Source organism: Antechinus flavipes, chromosome 2 (genome assembly GCF_016432865.1).
Source record: "Antechinus flavipes isolate AdamAnt ecotype Samford, QLD, Australia chromosome 2, AdamAnt_v2, whole genome shotgun sequence".
Taxonomy (NCBI): Eukaryota; Metazoa; Chordata; class Mammalia; order Dasyuromorphia; family Dasyuridae; genus Antechinus; species Antechinus flavipes.
Genome location: NC_067399.1, coordinates 643514318 through 643537760, shown reverse-complemented (window position 1 = coordinate 643537760; position 23443 = coordinate 643514318). Strand labels below are relative to the sequence as shown.

General features: G+C 42.9%; 1 protein-coding gene across 1 annotated transcript in view; it reads right to left on the bottom strand.

The window, feature by feature from the left end:
• The window catches only part of HCN4 (hyperpolarization activated cyclic nucleotide gated potassium channel 4), a 73371-nt gene that overhangs the window by 23734 nt on the left and 26194 nt on the right, over positions 1-23443 (bottom strand). The window contains exon 2 of the mRNA XM_051982331.1: positions 1022-1183. Coding sequence (XP_051838291.1) covers positions 1022-1183 — 162 coding nt within the window. The remainder of the gene's footprint in view (positions 1-1021; positions 1184-23443) is intronic.

Sequence of the window (23443 nt, the reverse complement as noted above, 5' to 3'; positions counted from 1 at the left end):
GAGGAAAAAAGACCCAACGCCCAACAACATATAATAGTGAGAGCTCTGGGTTTCGTATCAGGGAATCGTGTTGCCACAGGTTCAGGACCCTGGACAAGGCCCTCGTCTTTGCTGAACCTCAGTTTCTTGCTCTGTCACATAAGGGGCTGGGGGCTGGCTGATCTCTTAAGGCTTCTTTCTGGTTTTAGAACCGTCGGGCTCCGCTGTGGGCTCGGAGGGCAGAAGGGTTCAAAGGGATGGGGCTCCGTGAAGATGCCACGTGCACGAAAGAAGGGGCGGCAAGGCCATTGCCACAGCAGGAAGCACACTGATTGATAAGCTGGACAATGTGAAAGGAAGTTGCCGGGGAGTTCAGTCCAGGTCCCAGGAAGCCTGTGAAGGATCTGGGGATTTTTATTTGGATCCGGCTGAGGGTTTAAAGGGATATGGAAGAGGGGCTCACCTTATTCTGCTTGGCCCTAGAAGGAAGGACCCAAATCCCAGAGGCAAACTGAAGCAACCTAATAATTAGCAATGTTCCAGAGCCGAAAAGGGACGGGCTACAGGTCGCCAGCCCTTATCGAATGTCTTCAGAGAGCAGGGCAAAGGGCGGCTCGCTGGGGACGGTGTAATGCAATAAATGTTTATTGATTGATTGATTGAATGTGTCACTGATTATAAGGGAGTTCCCCCCCTTCCATAGGCAGCTACGTGTCCCGGTGGATAGAATGCCTGGACCTGGAGTCAGGAAAATCGGAGCTCAGATCTTGCCTTGGACATTTCCTAGCTGGGTGACAGGAGGCGAGTGACTTAACTCCTCAGCCTTGGTTTCTTCATCTGATAATGGCACCTACCTCACGGGATCCAGAGGGAGAATGCCTATAAATTTCTAGATGAATACCAGCCTTTTTCAGGCAGAGAGAGGGCTCTGGGTTCTCTTCCTCCCCTAAAACAGCTTGGTGATGTCGTGACTGCGAGCCGGGCTCCCGTCCCCAGGAAGAAGCCCCCAGAAACGCTCTCTGGCCGGGAAGGCCCGACTTACCACCATGCGGTTGAGGGACACCCAGCAGTCCCCGGGAAAGTCCTGCAGCATGGGCACCAGGAACTGGAGGCAGCCGTCCCAGTGGCAGAGCAGGAGCATCATCCCGATGAGGTTCACGATCCGGACCACGGCGCTCGCCAGGTCGTAGGTCATGTGGAAGATCTGCAGGGGGGTCACAAGAAGGGGGTTAAAGCCCGGCCTGGCCAGCTCCTCCTCCCCTCCCTGGCAGGAAGGCCGCCAGACCCTCCCCCAGGACACGGACTGTTCATTTCTATGTGATCTGCATCTAATTTATAAACATTCCGACACAGCAGGAAAAAACTCTGATTTGAACCCGGACGCTAGTTTGAGATCCAAAGGAGGAGGGATTTCAGAGACTGGGAAATCCGAGGCAGACCCACAAACGTGGGAAGCCTTAGTGTTCCTCCATCCTCAGAAGCTGCCCACTTTTATACCTTGCCTGCACATAGTAGGTGCTTAATAGTCCATCATTTGACAGTGGAGGACATTGTTCAGGAACTTGCTCTGGTCCGAAGGGCTGGGTTTGACTCCATCAGCATCCCCTCACCTCTTCCCAAAGCACAGGTGGGAAGATACCTGTCCCCCCCTCCCCGCCTCATCTCCCCTCCCCGGGCCCCAGGGCCAGTCACACAAGGACACATATTTGTTAGCAGCTGTGCTTGTTTCTCTAAAAATAACTCCTTGCCTTCGGGATGCTGTCAGAGGTGGCTGGGCGCTCTCCCAAGGCTAAATATACTGCAGCCCGCTCTGCCCAGCCTGTGGATGGGGGACAGGGGCTGGCGGGGAAGGAAGCTGTCAGGACCTGGGACTTAGGGTGGCCAGTTAAGAGTCCTCAGCCAGGATTCAATTCCATGAGAATCGGCCGAGCCCTGGGCATTGTGCTGGAGCCGGGGATTCAAACAGAAAACCCATAGGATCCTTATCCTTAAAGAGTTTACAAGCAAAGAGACAGGGACCAGATAATTGAGACAAAGGCAGCTGAGCTTGCAGCTCGGGTACTTGAATTCAAGTCCTTCTCCTACCATTTAGCACTCGTGTGACTTTGGATAAATCACTTCCCATTTCTGGATCTCAGTTTCCTCATCTGTAAAACGGGTATGGAAGATTGGAGTAAATTGCCCCTAAAGCCCCTTCCAGGGCTAAACATGGGTTTGCTCCAACTCTTTCCTCTCCTAGAGGGCTTAAAGTCAGAAGACCTGGGGGAGCTTTGCTTCTTCTATCACAATCTGTGCGATCTCTGGAGTATCCCTTACTATTCTTATTTTTTGGGTAGAGGTTTCCTCCTCTGTAAAATTGAGGATCAGGAAGAGTTCTTTGGATTGGGGATCTTTTTGGCATCTGTTGTGATTCTCAGAATTCTCAGATAATATTCTCAGAATATTTTTTTAAAAGTAAATGAAATGCTAAACTTCAGTTAGATGTAAACAAAGATGTAATTTTTCCCATCAAAATTTATGGATCCCGGGAGGCAGAACCAAGATAGATCCTCACTAGAGATCTCCCTCAAACTCCTCCAAATTTATGGATCCCTTGAAATCTATCCCGGGGGTCCAGGGACCCCCAGTCAAGAACCCCCAACCTAGATGGTCCCTTCCAGCTCTCAGATTCTATCACCCCAGATAGAAGCCCAGAGTCTCTGTGCATGGGGTGCTGGGGAGCAAGGGGAAGAGATACATCAAGCTTTTTCAACTTTTAAGGCTTTTCTCATATTGTTTGCAAATTATTGGTGAACTCACAGGAGCACGAGTCCCTGAATAAAAATTAACCCAAGTTCCTGCTTGCAGAAGCTTTCGATCTGGTTCAGCACCCAATTTTATTAGGCATTATTAAGGGTCTGCTGTGTGTCCAAGAAGGTGAGTTCTCATTTCAGATCCAAGAAGACCTGGGTTTAAAGCCTATTTCTGATACTTATTAGCTATGTGATCATGAGCAGTCATTAAATGAACTCCAGGCTAAGGAGAGGAAAAGGGGGCTGGATCTATGGCTCATTGGTATAGGGAAATAACAGACATTTAATGATCTGTTTATAAATGGGCTTTGGTCTGCCCTGATGGAGGAGTTTCCACACCAAAGAAACCCGAAATTTTCCATAGGACCATAATTTCACAGATTTAGAGCTGAAATAAACCTCACTGATTAAAATCCCCAGTCTCTTTTTATAGATGAAGGAACAAAAAGGACCAAATGTGAGTTCTTCTATTTGTATCTCCAGTCCTTAGCACTATCTGCTCTCTTGCTTCTCTTCCTACCTGTCCAATTGGTCCATCATAGGACCATCAAGTCCCAGCCCTGATGTTCCGCTATATTTCATGGATTTGTTCTAGACATTCTCTAGATCCTGTCTTTTGGGGATCTAGCCAACATCTGTAAGTTCAAATCGCAGGTAGGTGACTTGCAAATCCATAGATCTCTTTTCTAAGCATCAATCCCTCTCCTTGAGTCTCAGAGAAATGAATTGCTTAAGGTCATACACTTTCTAAATAGCAGAGACCACAGCCTTAGATTGGATTGTAGTAAGGAGAAAAATAGAGGTCATGAGGTTCTGAGCATTTCATTTCCTTTTCTGCTTTTTTAAATAATAGCTTTTTATTTTAAAAATATATGCAAAGATAGTTTTCAACATTCACTCCTGCAAAACTCCTAGATGGCAAGTAATACAATGTGAAATTCTTCTATACATCTTTCCATATTTATCATGTTGCACAAGAAAAATCAGATCAAAAAAGAAAAATGAGAAAGAAAACAAAAAGCAAGCAAACAACAAGAAAAATGGTGAAATGCTATGTTGTGGTCCCCACTCAGTTCCCATGGTTCCCTCTCTGGGTGCAGATGGCTCTCTCCATCACATGACCATTGGAACTGGCCTGAATCACTTCATTGTTGAAAAGAGCCACGTCCGTCAGAATTGATCATTGCTTAATCTTCTTGTTGCTTCTACTCACTTCCCTTACCATCAGTTGCTGTGTCTCTCCAAGCCTCTCTGTATTCCTCCTGCTGGTCATTTCTTACAGAACAATAATATTCCATAACATTCATATATCACAATTTACCCAACCGTTCCCCAATTGATGGGCATCCACTCAATTTCCAGTTTTTTGCCATTACAAAAAGGATTGCCACAAACATTTTTGTACATGTGAGTTTCTTTCCCTCTTTTATGATCTCTTTAGGATACAAGTCCAGTAGAAAGGATGTGCACAGTTTGATATCTTTGTGGGGATAGCTCCAGACTGCTCTCCAGAATGGTTGGATAAGTTCACAACTCCACTAACAATGTATCAGTGTCCCAATTTTCCCACATTCCCCTCAACATTCATCATTATCTTTTCCTGTCATCTTAACCAATCTAGTGGTACCTCAGAGTAAACATCTCATTTCTTAAACAGTGTGGTTTAGGACTATTGATTTGACAGCTAGTGGAGAAAATATCTCCATGTAGGCATCCCATAAGCATCACAAACTCAACAGCCTAAAACAGAACTCATGTTTCCTCCTGAATCACCTTCTCCTCTTCCTGTCTTCCCTTTTTTTGTCTGGGACACAATCGTCCTCCCCTTTACCTAGATTGCAAATTTAGGAATTATCTCCAACACTCCCCTCCCTATTCACTTGACAACGAAAGCTCAGTCAATCTATCTGCACAAATACCTCTCCTATCCATTCACTTCTCTTGTCTCACATAGTCGCCACCTTACTTCAGGACCTCATTTCCTCCCCCTTGGACTTTTGCAAAACCCTCTTGATATAAAGCATCCAGTTTCATAGAAATCACATTATCAGGGAGAAACCATGCTCTAATACAATGAATGAATGAATGAATCATAACTCCTGCTCCTGGAACGGAAGCCCATTTTCCTTTTCCCTAATTGATCTGCCCACATCCAACCTCTCTCCTCGCTAATTCATTTTCCACATAGTTGCTAAGTCGATAATTCTAGAAAGCTAGACAATACAGTGGAGAGAGCGCTGTTCCTGGAGTCCAAAAGAACTGAATTCAAATTCAGCATCAGATACTGTGTGACTGAGCAAATCACTGAATCTCTGCCTGCCTCAGTTTCCTCAACTATAAAATGAATTTTAAAATAGCACCCAAGAAACTGGAAATTAAGCAAGAAACTGAGCTCATCAGTTGGAGAATGGCTGAGTGAGTTATCGTATATGAATGTTATGGAATATTATTGTTCTATAAGAAACAATCAGCAGGATGATTTCAGAAAGGCCTGGGGAGATTTACATGAACTGATGTTGAGTGAAATGAGCAGCACCAGGAGATTATTGAACATGGCAACAAGAAGACCATATGATGATCAATTCTGATGGATGTGGATCTCTTCAACAATGAGATGGTCCAGGCCAGTTCTAATGGTCTTGTGATGAAGAGAGCCATCTACCCCCAGAGAGAGGACCGTGGGGACTGAGTGTGGATCACAACATGGTATTTCACTTCTTTTGTAGTGTTTGCTTGCATTTTATTGTCTTTCTCAATTTTTTTCTTTTTTGATCTTCTTTTTGTGCAGTGTAATAACTGTGGAAATATATATAAAAGAATTGCACATGTTTAACATATATTGAATTACTTGCCGTCTAGGGAAGAGGTAAGGAGGGGAATTTGGAACACAAGGTTTGCAAGGGTCATTGTTGAAAAATTATCCATGCATGTGGGTTTTTTTTTTTTTTTTGGCGATTAGGGTTAAGTGACTTGCTTAGGGTCACACAGTTAGGAAGTGTTAAGTATCTGAGGTCATATTTGAACTCAGATCCTCCTGAATTCAGGGCTGGCGCTCCATGCATATGTTTAAAAATAAAAAGATTTAATAAATTGTTTTTAAAAAGAAAAAAATAGGATTATTTCACAGGATTATTGTAAGGATCAAATGAGATAATATTAATAAACTGCTTAACACAGTGACTGGCACATCTTAAGTGCTTAATACATGCTTATTCTTTTCCCTACCTTCCTACACTTAATGAAATGAGAAATGAGGTTGCCTCATTGTACATACTTTTTCCTTCTTAATATATAATATAGTATAGGGCTGTGGCCTCTGGTACTTACTAGGTATGTGAAATTAGGCAACTCATTCTCTCTCTGGGCCTCAGTTTACTCTTCTGTAAAATCGAATCAGGGTAGACTAGATGATCCCTTAGGTCCTCTCTTTTACTCTCAATTCTAATGCTACGACCATGATTATGGGGGAAGTATTTGGTTCCCTTTCATACTTTTCATATTCCATCCAAAATAGTCTCTTTTTTATCCCTCAAACTATTCATTATATCTCCCTGTCTTGGAACAATGTCTTCTGGAAGGCTTAGTAAATACCCTCAAGACCTCCACTTCCTCATACTCCTTAGCTTCTTTCAAGTTTCAGCTTAATATCAATTCTTTCAAGAAGCTTTCCTTATACCCCCCATGGATATGGGGGCATATTCCTCCCTTCCAACCAGCCCGACAATTCCTCCACAGTAGAGTTGTATTTTTCAAGATGTTTTCCCCCTTTGGATTCCTTATGTCTAGTTAAGTCTTGTAAAGAGTGGATCGGTAATAAATGTTCACGGAATTGATTTTAACTGGGAAAAAAGTATCATGAAGGCTCTTTGGAAAGAAAAACAGCTTTGCTTCAATATTGGATGAGCCAGAGGAAGGAAGCGTCTGTCAATGCTCAGACCAGCAGGCAGTCCAAGGGAATGAGAGTGAGGGATCAGGCAATGTCAATAAAGGTTGAGGACAGAAGGAATGGATATGACCTTCCTTCTTGCTTTGAAGGAGGAAAAGAAAGAAGATGGAGTCAAGCTGTAGGGAGATGAGTCAGGAATTGTAGCATGATGACATGGGGCGTCGGAACGATCAGTTTTTGAAGTCACAATGAGTTACAAACCATTCTAGTTATCCGACTCAACTCACTTTGCCTCAGCTTCCTTAAGGGTGAAATGAGGGGAGAAAAGTCTAAGGTCCCCTCCAACTCTCATCCCCCAGAGATTACTGGTATGAAGAGGAGAAACAGAAGTATTGAGAGACATCATCATTCAAGTTTTGGGAAGAAGGGGAACAAGCATTTATTGAATAGCTACTAAATGCAAGATACTGTGTTAAGCATTTTACAAATAGCATCTCATTTGATTCTTACAACAATGCTGTGAGGTAGATTCTATTATTATCCCCATTTTACAGCTGAGGAAACTGAGGCAGACAAATGTTAAGTGACTTGCTCAGATCACACAGTAAGTGTGTCCTTCTATGCTTACTCTATATGACTTTGAGTAAGTCATAACCTAGAATCACAGAGGTAGTTAAGTAACAGCCAGGATTCAAACTTATGTCTTGTTCCCGATCCAAAGACCTTTCCACCTTCACCCTTCTAAACCTCAGTTTCCTCATCTGTAAAGCTGTGATTCAAATACAGTTATGTAGCACCAGCCTCAGGTAATTAGAAGCTGAATGACACTTAACATCTCTCATTTTCCTCAATCTTCAAATGGGGATAATAATAATAATAATGGCACCGATCTTCCAAGTTGTTGTGAGGATCAAATGAGTTAATGAGTATAAAAAGTGCTTAGCACAGTGCGTGGCACAGAGTAGCCCCTTAAAACTTGCTTCTTCTCTTCCTTGGTGAGGGAAGGTGCTTTGTAAATCTTAAAGCATCTGGAAACGTGAGCCATTAGGATGTCTTATTGTGTAACTTTCATGATTGGTTAATCCCCACTGCTCACAAGAAATCCATCAGCTTCCAACAGTTTACTGATCTGTCCCGTTAGTCCAGTCCCAGGGCTGGGAATGGGGCAGATGGAAGACCTATTTCTTCCCCTTCAAGAACTCCTGGTTTAGAAAAGAAACAAGATATTTATATTATCCCCTTTTAGAGAAGGCAAGGGTAATAACGTGTGATTCGGACACAGGCCATCAGAGAAGGGAAAGGTCACTGGGGGCTTTGAGCAGTCAGGGTTGCTTCTTGTTGGAGAAAGAATTCGGGCTAGACCAGCATTTGACATGCCGGAGAAGGAAATGGCCAACCACGCCGGTATCTTTGCCAAGAAAACCCCACTGGGGTCACCAAGAGTCGGACGTGATCGAAACTACTGAATAACAACAACAGTATTCTGCACGGGGTCATGAACAAACAATTAAATGGCCAACTGAATGGAACTGACTGTTGGAAGGGATTCAGAATGGGACAAAGTCCTCTCACAACACACTCCACTTTCCAACCAAACTGGACTGTTCATCATCCCTTGTACACAGTTCCATGATCTCCCATCTAGCTGTGATTTTGCTTATCATGTTTTCTATACCTGGAATGATGCTCCTTCTCAATGTCTCTGCCCAAAGAATCCTTACCATCTATTATCATCTCTCCCATAGAACTTCCTGATGGCCATCAGGAAGTTGGCCCCAGTCAGAAATTACTCTTCCTTCCTCAATCATCACAAAACATTTTGTACCTTTTATATGTACTTATCTTGTCCTATTTTTGTGATAGAGTTATTTGTGTAGCTTCCCATGGAAACAAGAGTTCATCTTTTTAATATCACAATTCTCCTGGTGTTGTTATATGGCTATGTGGAAGGTCACAGACTCCAAAGAGGTAAAAATGAATGTCACATGAGGGCAATCAATAGAGAGGCTCAGAGTGGATGTTGGTAAGGCTACAAAATACAACCAAAGATAAACTTCAAAAATAGGCGTAAAGAAAGTATATGACAGGAAGGAAAAATGGGCTGGTGAGAGAGAGGACTGCCAGGGGGACAGCCAAGTGTTCCCTTGGTTTCTCAAGATATCAGGGGAAAGGGGAAAGGCTGCCATATTGAATGGAGCCCTGTGGAAGACTTGTAGGAGGATGTGGACAAGAGTTACACAGGATGGATAGGCACGGATTGGTCACCATCTGCACTCCTGGGGGAAATGTCCAAGTCAGTGAGGTCACAGTATTTGAAATTTTTGAGGAAATTATGCATGTGACACATCCTCCTCCTAGAGTATATTTTGTACAAGGACAAAGACTGTCTCTCAAAGTTTTTTATCTTCCCCTTTCACCATTGGTAATAATGGAACATGAGTTGAGTTTCTTGTGTAGAGAGAAGGATAACTTGTAGATAGTCCAACAATAGTATTCTCAAAGGAAGCATGAGCCCAGAGGAAGATCTCTAGGGTTCTGGGGGAACCTTCTACAGAAGGTTTTATGTAAATACATGGATAAAAATTATACAGATGAGAAAGCAGGGATGGGTTTGCAATCCACATTGACAGAGAAGGATCCATATTGATGAGATGATGGAAACATCTTTGGTACCAAAGGATCATGGTTTACGTATCTGGAGAATCTTACACTTTACAAAGAGTTTCCCATATAATAACTGATATTTAGTATTATCCCCCTTTCACAAAAGCAAAAACTGAGGTTCAAAGAAATTAGCTAGTTTATTCATAATCAAATAGCTAAAAATGTCTGAGCTGGGACTTGAACTCAGAGGTCAATATTCTCTGCATCATGCCCTAACCCTCCCAAACCCAGGCTATTTTCCTGTAGGGTGATGAGATTACTAGTTGAATGCCCTGGACATGACATATGACATTTAATCTCTCCAGAGGCTGGAGAAGACATTCAGGTTAGGGAAAGCTACAGAAAGGATGGACTTCTCCCAAGTGAAAAGGAGGATCTGGAATTTGATTACAGTTTAGAAAACTTAAAAAGGAGCCTGTCCATCTGATGGGCTCTACTCCCGGGTCTATTCTATCCTAGAGGGCAATGGGATCACCCCCTGCATCTGGGCTATCTCCTATCATCTTGACTTTTGCTCTGCCACTGGACTTCAATAACTCAGGAAAACTGAGGCTGATGATTTTCTGCAACTCTGCCTCACCTAAATCCAATTCCCAGACAAGACATCTGTACTGATCTCTGATTGATCCTCAAAGAAAGCTAAAAATAGTCCCTGCCCTTAAGAAACTCACAAGCTAAAGCAAAACATGAAAACAATCACACATAAGAAAGATGTGCATATATTTAATACATACACATGTGTATCATCCGCATGTATATGTTATGCATATATACCCATGTGTGTCACATAAATGTACATACATATGAGATAACTTGGAAGTCACTTTAGAGAGCAGTCACTAACATTAAGCCAGATTTTAGCTTTAGATAAGGAATAACATCCTAACAATTAAAATTATCCCAAAGTAGAATGAACTGCCTTGGAACATAATGAGACTTTAAGAAGGATCTAGACCCTTTACCAGACATGGCGATAGGGATTCCTTTTTCAGGTAAATGTCGGATTAGTTGCCTCTGATCCTTTCCAACACTATGTTATTCTACTGGTTGAATCAAGGAGAGCTCAGCTAATCAACTCCCATAGATTTAAGGATAATATCCAAACTTCCCCTTTCTTGTAAATCTTCTTTAAAAGTTTAGCACAAGGTATTGGGGAAACAAGGACAGAAAAGAAAGTTTTTCACAGACATGGGAAGTTAGGAATTTCCAGTTATGCTAATGGGACAGACACATACAACCAATATGATGGAGAAGGAAACTCGGGCTCTGACAATATTATGTCAAGTTCTCTTGCTCATCATCCCAGACTAAGGGGAAGAAGGAGGAGGCAAGAAGAATGAGGATTTCAACATAGCAAATCTCACTGGAGGGTGAAGCTCTCAGTTTGCTAGCAAGGTGTCAAACTATCCCTCTATTCCTCCATCCATCCATCCATCCATCCATCCATCCATTTATCCATCCATCCATCCATCCACCCAACCAAGAAAAGAAATCATTAAAAGCTTACAATACACCAGTTATACATATACAAAAACCAAGAGAATCATATCAAGAAGATGTCATATATATGATGATGATGATGGCCAAGGAGGAATATACTGGCATGTGCTTTCCACATGCAATACTCATTTCTCTTTTTATGTTAAACATGATAGAAACATATGTTAAATCCAATATGTGCATACATATTTATACAATTATCTTGCTACCCAAGAAAAATCAAATTGGACCAGAAAGAAAAAATGAGAAAAAAAACAAAATGCAAGCAAACAACAACAAAAAGAGTGAAAATGCTTATGTTGTGAACCGCACTTAGTTCCCACAGTCCTCTCTCTGAGTGTAGATGGTTCTCTCCAACACAAGATCATTGGGACTGATCTGAATCATCTCATTGTTGAAAAGCCATGTCCATCAGAGTTGGTCATTATTTAGTCTTGGTATTGACGTATATAATGATCTCCTGGTTCATGCAGTATTCATTTCCAAGAATTGTATGTTGGTTTATTGTTCCCAGAGAAAGGGGAGGAAAAGTGAAAGAAAAATGAAGGAAGAGGCTTGGAGTCACACTCCCAGTATGATATCAATTAGAATGGGAGCTACTTAAGTAGAGAGAAGGGAATAGATTAGTCTCGTGGAGATACCATGGGTGTGACCATAGTAGAGGGACCATAATGACTCAGATAAAGCAAACTATCTCTAATGAGAAACTCAGGACCCAAGGACAAGAACTGGCTAGGAGGCTGAGAATGGAGCATGGGGGACACTGCAAGAAGATAACCTTAAGTATCTGTGCCTTCTGGATGCCTAGCTCTGTGCTAGGATCCAGAGCCTGAGGATCCACCACTTACCACCTTATATGACCACGAGCAAATAACGTTCCTTCTTGGGGACTCGTTTTCCTCATTTTTAAAGGGAGGAGATTGCATCAGGTGAACAAATGAACTCTAGTGTCCCTTTGCCCCTAAATTTTTGGTCTCATGATCCTAACCCGTGCTAGGAGAGAGACAGAAAAAGGAGGAGACAAAGCTCCTGTTCCCAGTCTTATTGGTATTTACAGTGATGAAGACGGTGTTTCTTTGTAAGCATCAGTTAGCTATGAGCATCCTTACAGGTGCCTGTGAGAGCTAAGGTTGAGTAACTCCAGTTAAGGAAAGTGAAATAGCCTGGGCTTCCCTAATAACCCGAGACAAGCTAAAGGAATACCTGGCTGAGAATCCCATTCCTGGGAGTCAGAAGAAAAGGATGTCCCATTGCAGAGTCAAAACACGTGGTTATAGGTCAGACACTCGAGTCACTTGCTCCTGTTCTCTCCCTCTGGCCCCTGTCCCAGGGAAAATACACTGAAAGCAGAGATCCTGGTTCCCCAGTGAGCCCATGGTAGTTATATAGCTTCCTTTCTGGGAAGGGAAGGGGAAGAAGGGAGAGGTCTTCTTAGCTAACAAGAAATCCCCAAACTCCATGAGACTTTAATCCATTCCCTTCTCTCTGCTGACATAGCTATCGCCCTAATTCAGGTCCTCAGCCCCTCAATTATTCCAAATGCCTCCTAATTGATCTCTCTTCTTAAGCCTGCCCTCGCTCCAATCCATTCTCTACACGGCTGCCAAAGGGATTTTCCTACACTTTAAGTATAACCATATCACTTCTCTGCTTAAGAAATCCCAGAAGTTACCTTGGCTCTAGGATAAAATACAAGCTTTTCATTTTAGCATTGAAAATCCTCTGTGAGCCGACTCCAGCCCACTTCTCCAGACTTATTGCCATCCCTCCCCTTTCCACACTGGACACTCTAGCTAAACTGGATTACTTGTCATTCTCCCTCAATGCCTTTGTAGAGAACGTAGCCTCAGTTCTGTCTCTTGGGATATCAAGCTCCATCTTACACATAAGGCTTTTACACACACACACACACACACACACACACACACACACGCTCCCCAGTTATTAACGCCTCTCCCAAAATTCTTTGTACTCATTTTGTGTGCATTTCACATTTAGTTATGTGTCTATGGGGCTTCCTTCAACAGAATGTCTAATCTTTAACAGGAAGGATGATTTCATTGATGTTTGTATCTTTAGCACTTACCACAGTCCTAGGCTTACGGTTTTAATAGATTCTTATTGAATTAATGAATGAATGACCTTTGGCCATTAGTTTCAAAATCCTTCCAGAGATAGGTTTTCCCAGAACTACTAATGACAAGGAAATAAACTGAGTTTGATGGATTCTCTGAGCCCATATTCCTTGCTCATCCCCATCCCCTCCTCCATCAGGCTTCCCCCCTTGAACATTATCCCTTTATGGGAAATCCATTCTAATCAGTGATTCAGATTTTAAATAACTAACATTGCAACCATCCATAAATGTTTAACAAAAGCTAGGGGAGGGGGAATGGGGGAAGAATAGACTTAAGTTTATCCTTAAATTGAATCAGTACTATTCACATTTTCTCCATCACCTCGAGTCTGGACATTCAACAAAATAATAAACAAAGTCCTGACTTAAAGTGTTTCCCGAAGGCCTGTTGGCGCTGGTTCCAACACTTCCCTCCCACCAAAGGTTTCCAACACAGTGCTCTGGCAGGCTGTTAACACAGAAGTGGGGGAAGAACCAAATTAACTGTAATTGGGAAATAGTTAACAAAATAAATGAAAAGTGATAGAACATAGACAATGTTAATGTTTTCTAAGCCAATAGGGAGTCTAAGCCCAGAGAGTCTGTGGGATCATGATACATTGCTTTACCCAGTCCTAAGAAGGGTTACGATGACTCTGTTTATCTCCCTGGGAACCACACCTGTTTGAAGATCTCCCTAGATTTCAGATTCCAAAGTCCTTTCTTAGTATCAGTTTTAAGAAAAGAGAATTAGAAGAGGGGATAGACAGAAATAAGTAAAAGGAAATGAGGAAATGCTCTACTTTACATTCATCCTTGGGAACAGGTAGGTGGTACAATACATAGAATACTGAGTCTGGGGTCAGGAAGCCTCATCTTTCTAAGGTCAAATATGACCTCAGATATTTATTATCCACGTGACCCTGGGTAAGCCACTTAACTCTGTTTGCCTCAATCTCCTCATCTGTCAAATGAGCTGGTGAAGGAAATGATAAACCACTCTAGTATCTTTGCCAAGAAAACCCAAATGGGGTCACAAAGAATTGAACTTGACTAAAAAACAAGAAAATAAGAAATATGTCCTAACACAGCCTCATTATCTAGCTTTAGTAGAAGGCATGAATAGAGTTGTTTTTACTGTTCCCACTTTTCAGATGAGGAAACTGAGACCCAGACATACTTCAGTGACTTTTCCAAGGTCATATTAATGCATTAAAAGTTGACCAATCCCCATAATTTCATGAGGGGTCATTTTTGTTCTGTTGGCAGAGCTCCAGGTGTGGGAATCAGCCTGTGACCCAGTGAAGGTAGATGGCTTGGCAGAAGGTCCATGCCTTGGCCACATCAAGAAGTTGCTTTAACCCTCCGATGTATCCATTGTTCCCAAGATATCCCCAAGATATCTGGGCCAACATGGCTTGATAGATTGGCTTCTTCTTGCCTTAGCAATGACCCCACCAGTAGCATAATGGATCCCTGAGGACAGGGATTTTTCATTTTTGCCTTCTCTCCCCAGTGCCTGTTACACCGCCTTGCACACAATAAATATTTGTGGAATCTAATTTGACCTTCAGCCAGAGATCAGTCACGTTAATGAGAAAGTTTGAGTCCCTGTGATCTCTGTCCGTGGTGCTACCCAGAGTGAAGGACTTGGAAATCTTTTCCTCTCTCTCTCTCCTCAGCTTGTCTTGTTGCTGTCTGCCTGGGTGGAGCTTTTGAGGAATGAGGAAGGGATGGAGAAAGGAAGGAAGGAAGAAAAGAAGGAAGGAAGGAAGGAAGGAAGGAAGGAAGGAAGGAAGGAAGGAAGGAAGGAAGGAAGAAAGGAAGAAAGGAAGAAAAGAAGAAAAGGAAGAAGGAAGGAAGGGAGGGAGAGAGGGAAGGATGGAGGGAAAGAGGGAGAGAGGAAAGGAGAGAGGGAAGGAAGAAGGGAGGGAGGGAGAAATTCGTTTTCTAATTGATCAGTTCCAGTTTGTGGGCCACTTTACTCACAGAGGTTGTTGTTTGTCCTTCAGGGAGGTGACTCGGAAGGCTCTGAAGGGGAAAGTGAGGCAGGTGACCTTGCCAAACCCTCCCTCTCTTAAATCCAATTCACTGGCATATCACGGCATTACTGCCCTGATGTAATGGTCCTCTTCAAGAACCGGACAAACAGGTTCACAAGGCAGTGGAGGATGAGAAGCTGGCTGGGTGTCTTGTGTCTACAGGCATATCATGTATCTGAACTGTGCTCATCAAACATCTGAAAATATGGCTGACTGAATGGTTTGCCCTGGGCTGCCGGAGATAAGTCAGAGTGAGCAGCCTTGCAAGACCAAATGAAGCTTGGAAAGGAGAAACCCTAGCTCTCTCCAGAAGACTTCACTCAGTCCTTTTCTCTCTTCCTCGTCCCTCAATTTCCCCCAGTCTCTGACCTTCTCCACTGCTCCCAAATCCCCTAAGCAGCTAGGGACCACAGCAAATAGAGTACTAGGTTTGAAATCAGCAAGTCTTGATTCTCATCTTGTCTCAGACATAGTTGTATGGCCCTTAGTCATTTAATTTCTTTCAGCCTCTATTTCCTCTTCTTTAAAATGGGGATAAAAATAACATTTATCTCACAAGACTATTGGGAGGGAGATATAACATATAATGTATGTAAAGCATTTTGCAAACCTTAAAACGTTATATTTACTTGCTAGTCCTCACCACCACCATCGTCAATAGGCTAGGGGGGTTCACAGTAACTCCATTAAAAATTTATTAAATTTTATTTTATTAAATTTATTAAATACCTACTACTATATGTCATATTCTGGGGACATAAAGTCAGAAACAAAATGGTCCCTACCTTTGAGGATTTTACTCCAAATTTCAGTGTATTGCAAGGAAAGAATACTGAATTTGAAGTGAGAGTACCTGAGTTCAAATCTCAGCTTTCCCACTACCTGTGTGACCATGTGAGAGTGACATCCCTTCTTTGGCCCCAATTTTCCCATCTATAAAAAGGAAGGTTTACATCGCAGTAGGTGATTTAGAGAGGCAATGGGATATAGTGGGAAGGGCACTGGTTCTAGAATCAGAGGGCTTGGGTTCAAATCCTGCCCCCAAAACCAATTAACCTGTGTAATCTAAGGCAAGTCATTGAAAGTCAATGGGACTCAGTTTTTCTCATCTGTAAAAATGAGGAATTTGAATCAATGGTCTTTGAAGGCTAGAATCAATTGGAAAACTATGAACCTCCCAGCCAGTCATAGGAAACAATGTCCCCACACTCTAGCTAGGTTGCTTTCCCTACCATTCTCCCCTTTGTCTCTTCACATATATACCATACCCTAACCCCAACATATGCTCTTCATTACTTCTTCTAAATCTTTCCTCATATTATCCTTCCCTTCTCTCCCCACCCCTATTTCTAATTCAAGACCCAGCTCAATTTCCACTTCCTCTGAAAAGCCTTCTCTGACAAATTGCCGAATCACAAAACGTTGACTTTGAAAGGCATCTCCCAAGAGTGCCATGGAGCCACCTCTTGGCCCGTTGTTAAGTTTTTCAATGTGAGCATTTATACCTTAAAAATCAGCAAATAGTATAAATCAGGACTTGGCTTATTGCTTTGTTGATCATCTAGACAAAAGAAAGTGATGGAGAAAATGTTAATAATTTTCATACTACTCAACACGAACAAAAAGTCATTTCAGACTCATCAAGAACAAAAAAAAGGCATCTTCTTTCCCCCTTCCCAAACCCACCTTTCTACCCAGCTTTCCTATTTCTGGTCTTCCAAATTCAGAATCTGGCTGCTCTAGAAGCCTCACTCTCCTTCCACAACTGCAATCAGTTGCCTAATCTTGCCTTTCCAATCTTATAATATTTTCTGTACTTGTCCTCTACTCACATGAGCATCCCATTAGCTCAGACTCACACCACCGTCTGCCCAGATTATTGCAATCTTCTAAATTATCTTCCTGCCCCAAACCTCTCCTTGTTCCAATTCATATTTACGAATTGAACCCTCAGCATAAGACTGTTATTCTCTGAGAGCAGAAACTGCATTTGTATTATATGTATTGTTATTATATGTGTATATATTATTACTATGTATATTATTATGTATATACATGTTATATGTATATATTATCACTATATATTATTATGTATATACATATTATATGATATGTATATATTATGTATGTATATATATATATGTTATAAATATACCAAAACAAGAAGAGTTTATAAGTCTTATGTGTCCAGTTCAGCAGTTGAGGACACAAAAGACATCTGTCCTTGGAGATGGAGGTGAGTAGGAGTTGGTAGGTGCTTTTCCTTCCTTTGTGTTCCCCACAGCACCTAGCACAGGGCTGGGCACCCAGAATGCTCCATAAAGACCAGTTCAATCCGCCAACAAGCATTTATTTATCACTACTGCGTGCCGGGCATTTCGCTAGGCACTGGGAGAGCAGAGAGGAAAAGTAGTCGGTCACCAGACATTTATTAAGCACTTATAAATATGGGGCACTGCTAAACCCCTGCCCTCAAGGAGCTTACACTCTGATGGGGGAGATACTGTGCATACAGGATACTCATGGAGCAGATGAGAGGAACTTTGGTGGGGGAGAGGCGAGGGCCCGAACAACTTAGGAAACTGGGAAAGAGCTTTCGTAGAAGGCATCTTAAAGGAAGTCAAGGACTCTTAAGGTGGAGCTGAGGAGGGAGGTCATTCCGAGCATACTGCAAAGGTAAAGAGGCTGGAGATGCAGGATCCTATGCAAAGAATAAGAGCCATAAGCTCTGGAGAGAGGAGCTATGGCTTGGTGCTCCACCCCAGTTTTCTTTTCACTCTGGACCTCCAGTTTTTCTGCTTTTCCCATTTTAGAATGCAGAGCTGGGAAGTCCTCTAGAAGGGACCTTGAGAGATCAGTTCTGGGGAACTCATCAGTGGAGCTTGGGAAACCACTTTCAGCTCCACTCCCTTTGGGGCTAAAAATCCTGGAGAAAATGGGCCAGAGTGTCAAGCCAGGAGTCCGGAATGCTGGATTACAGCCTCGGCTCCCCAGGCTCTGATATGTGGTGTGTGATCTTGCTTAAATCACCTCAAGATTGAGGAGCCTCGCTTGGCTCTGTAAAACTGTAGGGTTGGATGAAATAGCCTCTGAGATCCCTTCCAGTTCTGACAGTCTAAAATAAATTACCTGCCTCCATCTCTCCCTCTCCTTCCCCCTTCACCTAGTTAATGGCAAGCCCTGAAGTAATGCATCCCAGCTCCTCGGCACATCCCCACCAGCATCTGGACGGGTTAATGTTCTAGAGGGAATGGAATGAGTGCTTCTCACTTAATTTAATCTCCCATTAATTAGATCACAAACTTCAGGAACGAATCCATTCCTTAAGTGGCTCAGGCTGTCCCCACTCCATCCTCTATCCCCTTCATGCTTAAGAGGGACTGAAGATGCAGGCAATGCAGGTGAGAGGCACTGGCCTCTAAGCCCTGGGCCCTGAAGTGTCATCCAGTCCCTTATCCCTCTGGCTCTGGCAGAAACCCAAGTGGGCCACGCTCGACTCAGCTCTCTGGGTGACTTGGGGCAGCTGTTTGACCCCTGGGGGCCTCTGTCGGATGAGGACAGTAGATCAGAGTGTAAACTCTTTGAGGGCAGGGGTTGTTATTTTGTCTTTCTAATTCTGGTACCCGGCACAAAGGCTGGCAAAGGTTAGGCATTAAATAGGTGCTTGATGATGGACAACAAGGGCAAATAATTAAAAGAGGATTACTTGCTCAGGACTACTAAGAGAATAAAACTTGTAATTTTTCTTCCCTCTCTCTAGATGCTAATAAGGAAGAAGAGGAAGGGTTCCTGATCTCTAGGAGAATAAAACTTGTAATTCTTTCCTCTCTCTAGATGCTAATAAGGAAGAAGGGGAAGGATTCATGATCTCTAGGGGAATAAAACTTGTAATTCTTCTTCCCTCTCCCTAGATACTAACAAGGACGAAGGGGAAGTGTTCGTGATCTTGAGGAGACTAAAACTTGTCATTCTTTCCTTTCTCTAGATGCTAACAAGGAAGAAGGGGAAGGGTTCCTAAATCCATAGTTCTTCTTCCCTCTTTTTAGATGCTAACAAGGAAGAAGGGGAAGGGTTCCTAATTTCTAGGAGAATAAAACTCATAGTTCTTCTTCCCTCTCTCTAGATGCTAATAAGGAAGAAGAGGAAGGGTTCCTGATCTCTAGGAGAATAAAACTTGTAATTCTTTCCTCTCTCTAGATGCTAATAAGGAAGAAGGGGAAGAGTTCTTGATCTATAGGAGAATAAAACTTGTAATTCTTCTTCCCTCTCCCTGGATGTTAAAAGGACAAAGGGGTTCATGATCTATAGAACTTCACCTGTCACCTCCAGCTCCTTCTTATTGCCCTGTGCCCCAAGGTAGCAGGTGATCACTCTCCCGGTTGACACAAATGGGAAAGATAGAAGCTCAGGATAGGTTCTCTGAAGGTTCTCAGCAGAGTTTTTAATTGAAGTGAGATTTCCATGTCCCCCACCCAACAAAGGTAAACTAAACATTGTGTAATTATAATGACTATTTGTCTTGAAGACAAATGAGAAAATGCACTTTCCTTCCATTTTCTGCAGAGGCAGGGGATTATGGATGTCAGACTTGTTTAATATGTTGGTGGTTTGTTCTTGATTACAAAGGCTTTTTTTTGGAGGGGAGAAGCAATATATTTAAAAATGAAGGTTATGTAAAAAACATATAATTTTTTAGATGTAAGTTCCCAATTTCCCCAAGTTTTCATCGGTTAGTCACCCTGTAATATCATTTGAGATGCCTTGAATGCTTGGCTCTGAGCTGAGTGATGCGGGATTCAGAGGGAGGAGATGTAGTCTTTATGAATCCAATGAGGGTGACAAGACACACACATGAAAATGGTTTAGGAATACACCCCAGGCAACATGGGAAAGTCTGCAAATGAGCACTGCAGCTAACTGCAGAGACACAGAGGTATGCGGTGACTACAGAATCACAGCACTTGAAAACTGGAAGGATGGCAGAGCCCATTGAGTCCAGACCAGAAACAAAAGGAATCCTTATTTTAAAATACCCAACTTGTGGTCATCCAGTCTGATTTTCTCCATCATTTTCTTTTGTCTAGACAATCAACAAAACGATAAATCAAGTCCTGATTGATAGCATTGCTGATTTCTAAGATACAAATGCTCACATTGAAAAATCTAACAAAGGGCTAAGAAGAGGCTCCGGCTGATTGAAGATCTCCAAGGAGGGGAAACCCACCACTTCCTATGTAAACCATTCATTCTACTGTTGGACAGCTCTCACTGTTAAAGTGTTTTTCTGGTCATTCAGCCTAAATTTCCTCTTTGTAGTTTCTGCCTCAACACTGACTCTTCCTTTTGAGCTCAAACAACAAGAATGACCTTTCCTTCTTAGGACCATCCTTCAGACATTTAAAAACTGCCATCAGGTTCCCTTCAAACTTTCTTTTCCACTTGCTCTAACAGATTTTCAAATAACATGAACTGAAGGTATTTCATCTTCTGGGCTGTCCTCCTCAATGTCAATGTCCTTCTTAAATTGGTGATCCAAGAACTGAACCCACTATTCTAGAGGAGGTCTGATGAAGTCCAAGTACAGTAAGATGCTCTTCTCCTTATTCCTAGAAGCTTATCCCTACTTAAGGTAGCCCAAGATCTCATCAGCTATTTGGATTGCCACACTGCACAGCTGACTCACCTAAAACTTGCCGGCATGAAAACCCCCAGATGTTGGGGGTTTTTAAGGACAAATTGCTATTTAGCTTCCTCTGACCTTACACTTGTGAAGTTGATTTTTTGTGCCCATGTGAATGGCTTTACATTTATGCCCATTAAATTTCACCTAATTTGAGTAAAGTCCAATTTTCTCTGCGCAAGGATTTTTTGGTTTCTGACTCTATCATTCACTGTGTTAGCTGCCCCTCTCAGTTCTGTGTCACCTTCAAATTTGATGAGAATGCCATCTATGCATTTATCCACATCAAAAAACATAGATCAAGCCCATCCACACACATTAAACATTTATAATATTGAACTTTTAAGAACTACTTCTTGAGCCTGGTCCATTAATTTCTGAATCCATCTAATTGTGGCAGTCCACATCTCTCCATCATCTCCACAAATATCTGAGATACTTTTCAGTACTCAGCACAGTACCTGACACATAACAGGTGCTTAATAAATGTTTTTTGAATTGAATCACCAAAAGCCTTTCTAAAATTTTAGGTTAAAAACATCAATAGAGTTTTTCTCACCTACTAGTTTAGTAATCCTGTCAAAAAGGAAAAAGGTAAAATCTAGCATGACCTACTTTTGATAAAGCCATCCTGATTTTGTGAAATCACTGCTTCCCTTTCTAAATGTTGACCATCCATCCTTTTAATAATCCTTCTAGTATTTCCCCAGGAATTGAAGTCTAGCTCATTGCCCTATAGCTTACAAACACTTTTCTCTCCTGCTTTTTGAAAATTGGAGATAAAATGACAAAAATGAAAGAGTCCCTGCCCTCAAAGAGCTTACGTTCTAGATGAAGGAGGGCTGAGTGTCTGTCTTCCTTCTCCCTACAGTGGTTCCTCCACTACTCCCTCCAGCCTCCTCCATTCCTTCAGAAGAAGACCCTTCCCTTCCCTATTTCCTTCCATCCAAATGAGTCCTAACATCCCAGAATAGAGTGACTAATATCAGGCCCTGCGTGGTGAGGGCACAGAACTTAGATTTTTGAAGTCGAACCTTGGCCCATACAGCCATCTAGGTCCTTTCTTTCAACCGTCCCTCTGGATTTCTAATATCAGCACAGAGAGGTCTACAGCATTCATCTGCAAACACAGCAGATGATGCTCGCGGGTGGAGAGCTGCCACACAGGGTCTCTTTCTGGAATTCCTGGTGGGCCAGGAAACACAAACATGAAGGATCCTGAGCAAAGTCCTTGTTGTAGCTCCTAGCATCTCCCACTCTCACACATTTTATACTGATCCAGATTAATGCAAATTTGTGCCATGTAAGAGCTCTTAAGTGCAGTGTATATCCTGCCCATCCCATCAAACTGGAGCCTCTGTGAGGGCAGCAGCCCCATCTTTCCCACTGGACTCAGGGCTTCTCCAGAGTTAAGGCTCTAGGGATTTCTCTATGTAAAGGACTTGGAGAAAATAAATCAGGTATTGGGTAGGGGTGAACAGAGCACCGGTGTTGGGGGCAAAAGATACGAATGTTAATCTGGCTGGTCACATTTGCTTTCTGCGTGGTCCTGAGCAAGTTATTTCATTTCTGTTTTAGTTCCTTCCCTCATAAAATTGGGATGAAAATAGTACTTGCAGCAAGGATAATGGATAAAGAACTGGCTTCAGAACAGGATGATGCAGATTTGAATTCCCCTTCTGACATATATTGGCTATTACGGGGGTTGGCTGGAGCCAGCTCAAAAGGAAAGCCGACGGTTAAAATGTCATGTGAGCCTTGGAAATCAACAACTATGGTTTAAATTGGGGCTTGACTTACTATATTGTTGATTGCTTAGAATTAAGAAAAGTGATGGGGAAATTGGTGAATGATGCTTAAGAGCCAGTTGTTAAACGTTTGTGAATATACCCTGTGTGACTCGGGGCAGGTCATCTCTCAGTGTCCCAGGAAAAATTGCAAAGAAGATGCAGCTCTACTTTGGTAGAGGAAGTTCCCCGCCCCCAGAATCCCCTGCACTAGTGACATCTGGGTGCAGTGACCCGCCCCAGTGCTTGTCCTGCTTTTCTCGCAGGACCCTTGGAAGGATGGTGCTGCCCCCAATTTAAAGAGCTGCAGAAAGGCTCAGGTCCAAGATGGTCCTTGGACCATTCCAATACATCCCTTTTCCAAGTCCCCAGAATGCCGCCTAACTTCTCCCCAGTCCCACACTCCCTCCTGAACTGACAATGCAGAGGGAAAAACAACATAAAACTTCCTTTGAAGCCAGACTGATGGCCAGGAGGGAAGGAGGGGGTCAGGTACCCCCGGGAGGCCCCTAAGCCATCAAAGGCTAGGATGTAGAGATGTCAGACTGTTAAGCTCCTTTACTCACTGCCCAGCCTGGCAAGCTGGCAATGCTTCCCCGGCTACTGTGAAGGCAGCTGGGCACAGGCAGGAGGCCCATCTGGGCCTGTGTGGGCACCAGTCACACAGTATTGCAGCTTGGAGGGGTTCACCTGCAGAACAGCCTTGAGGCACGCATATGTGTTTGTGTTGGGGGGCTGGCTGGGAGGGGAGCTGCTAATCCTCCAATGGAGCACTGGCAATTGGCTGTGTTCTTGAATTCCAAAACCACCTAGACCCTGGCATCCCGAGGAGGGATTAACTCTCTCTCTCTCTGTCTCTCTCTTTCTATCTCTCTGTCTCTCTCTGATTGTCTATCTCTGTCTCTGACAGTCTCTGCCTCTCTGTCTCTCCTTCCCTTCCTCTCCCTTTTTGTATCTCTGTCTCTTTGTCTCTCTCTTTCATTTTCACTCCTCTCTG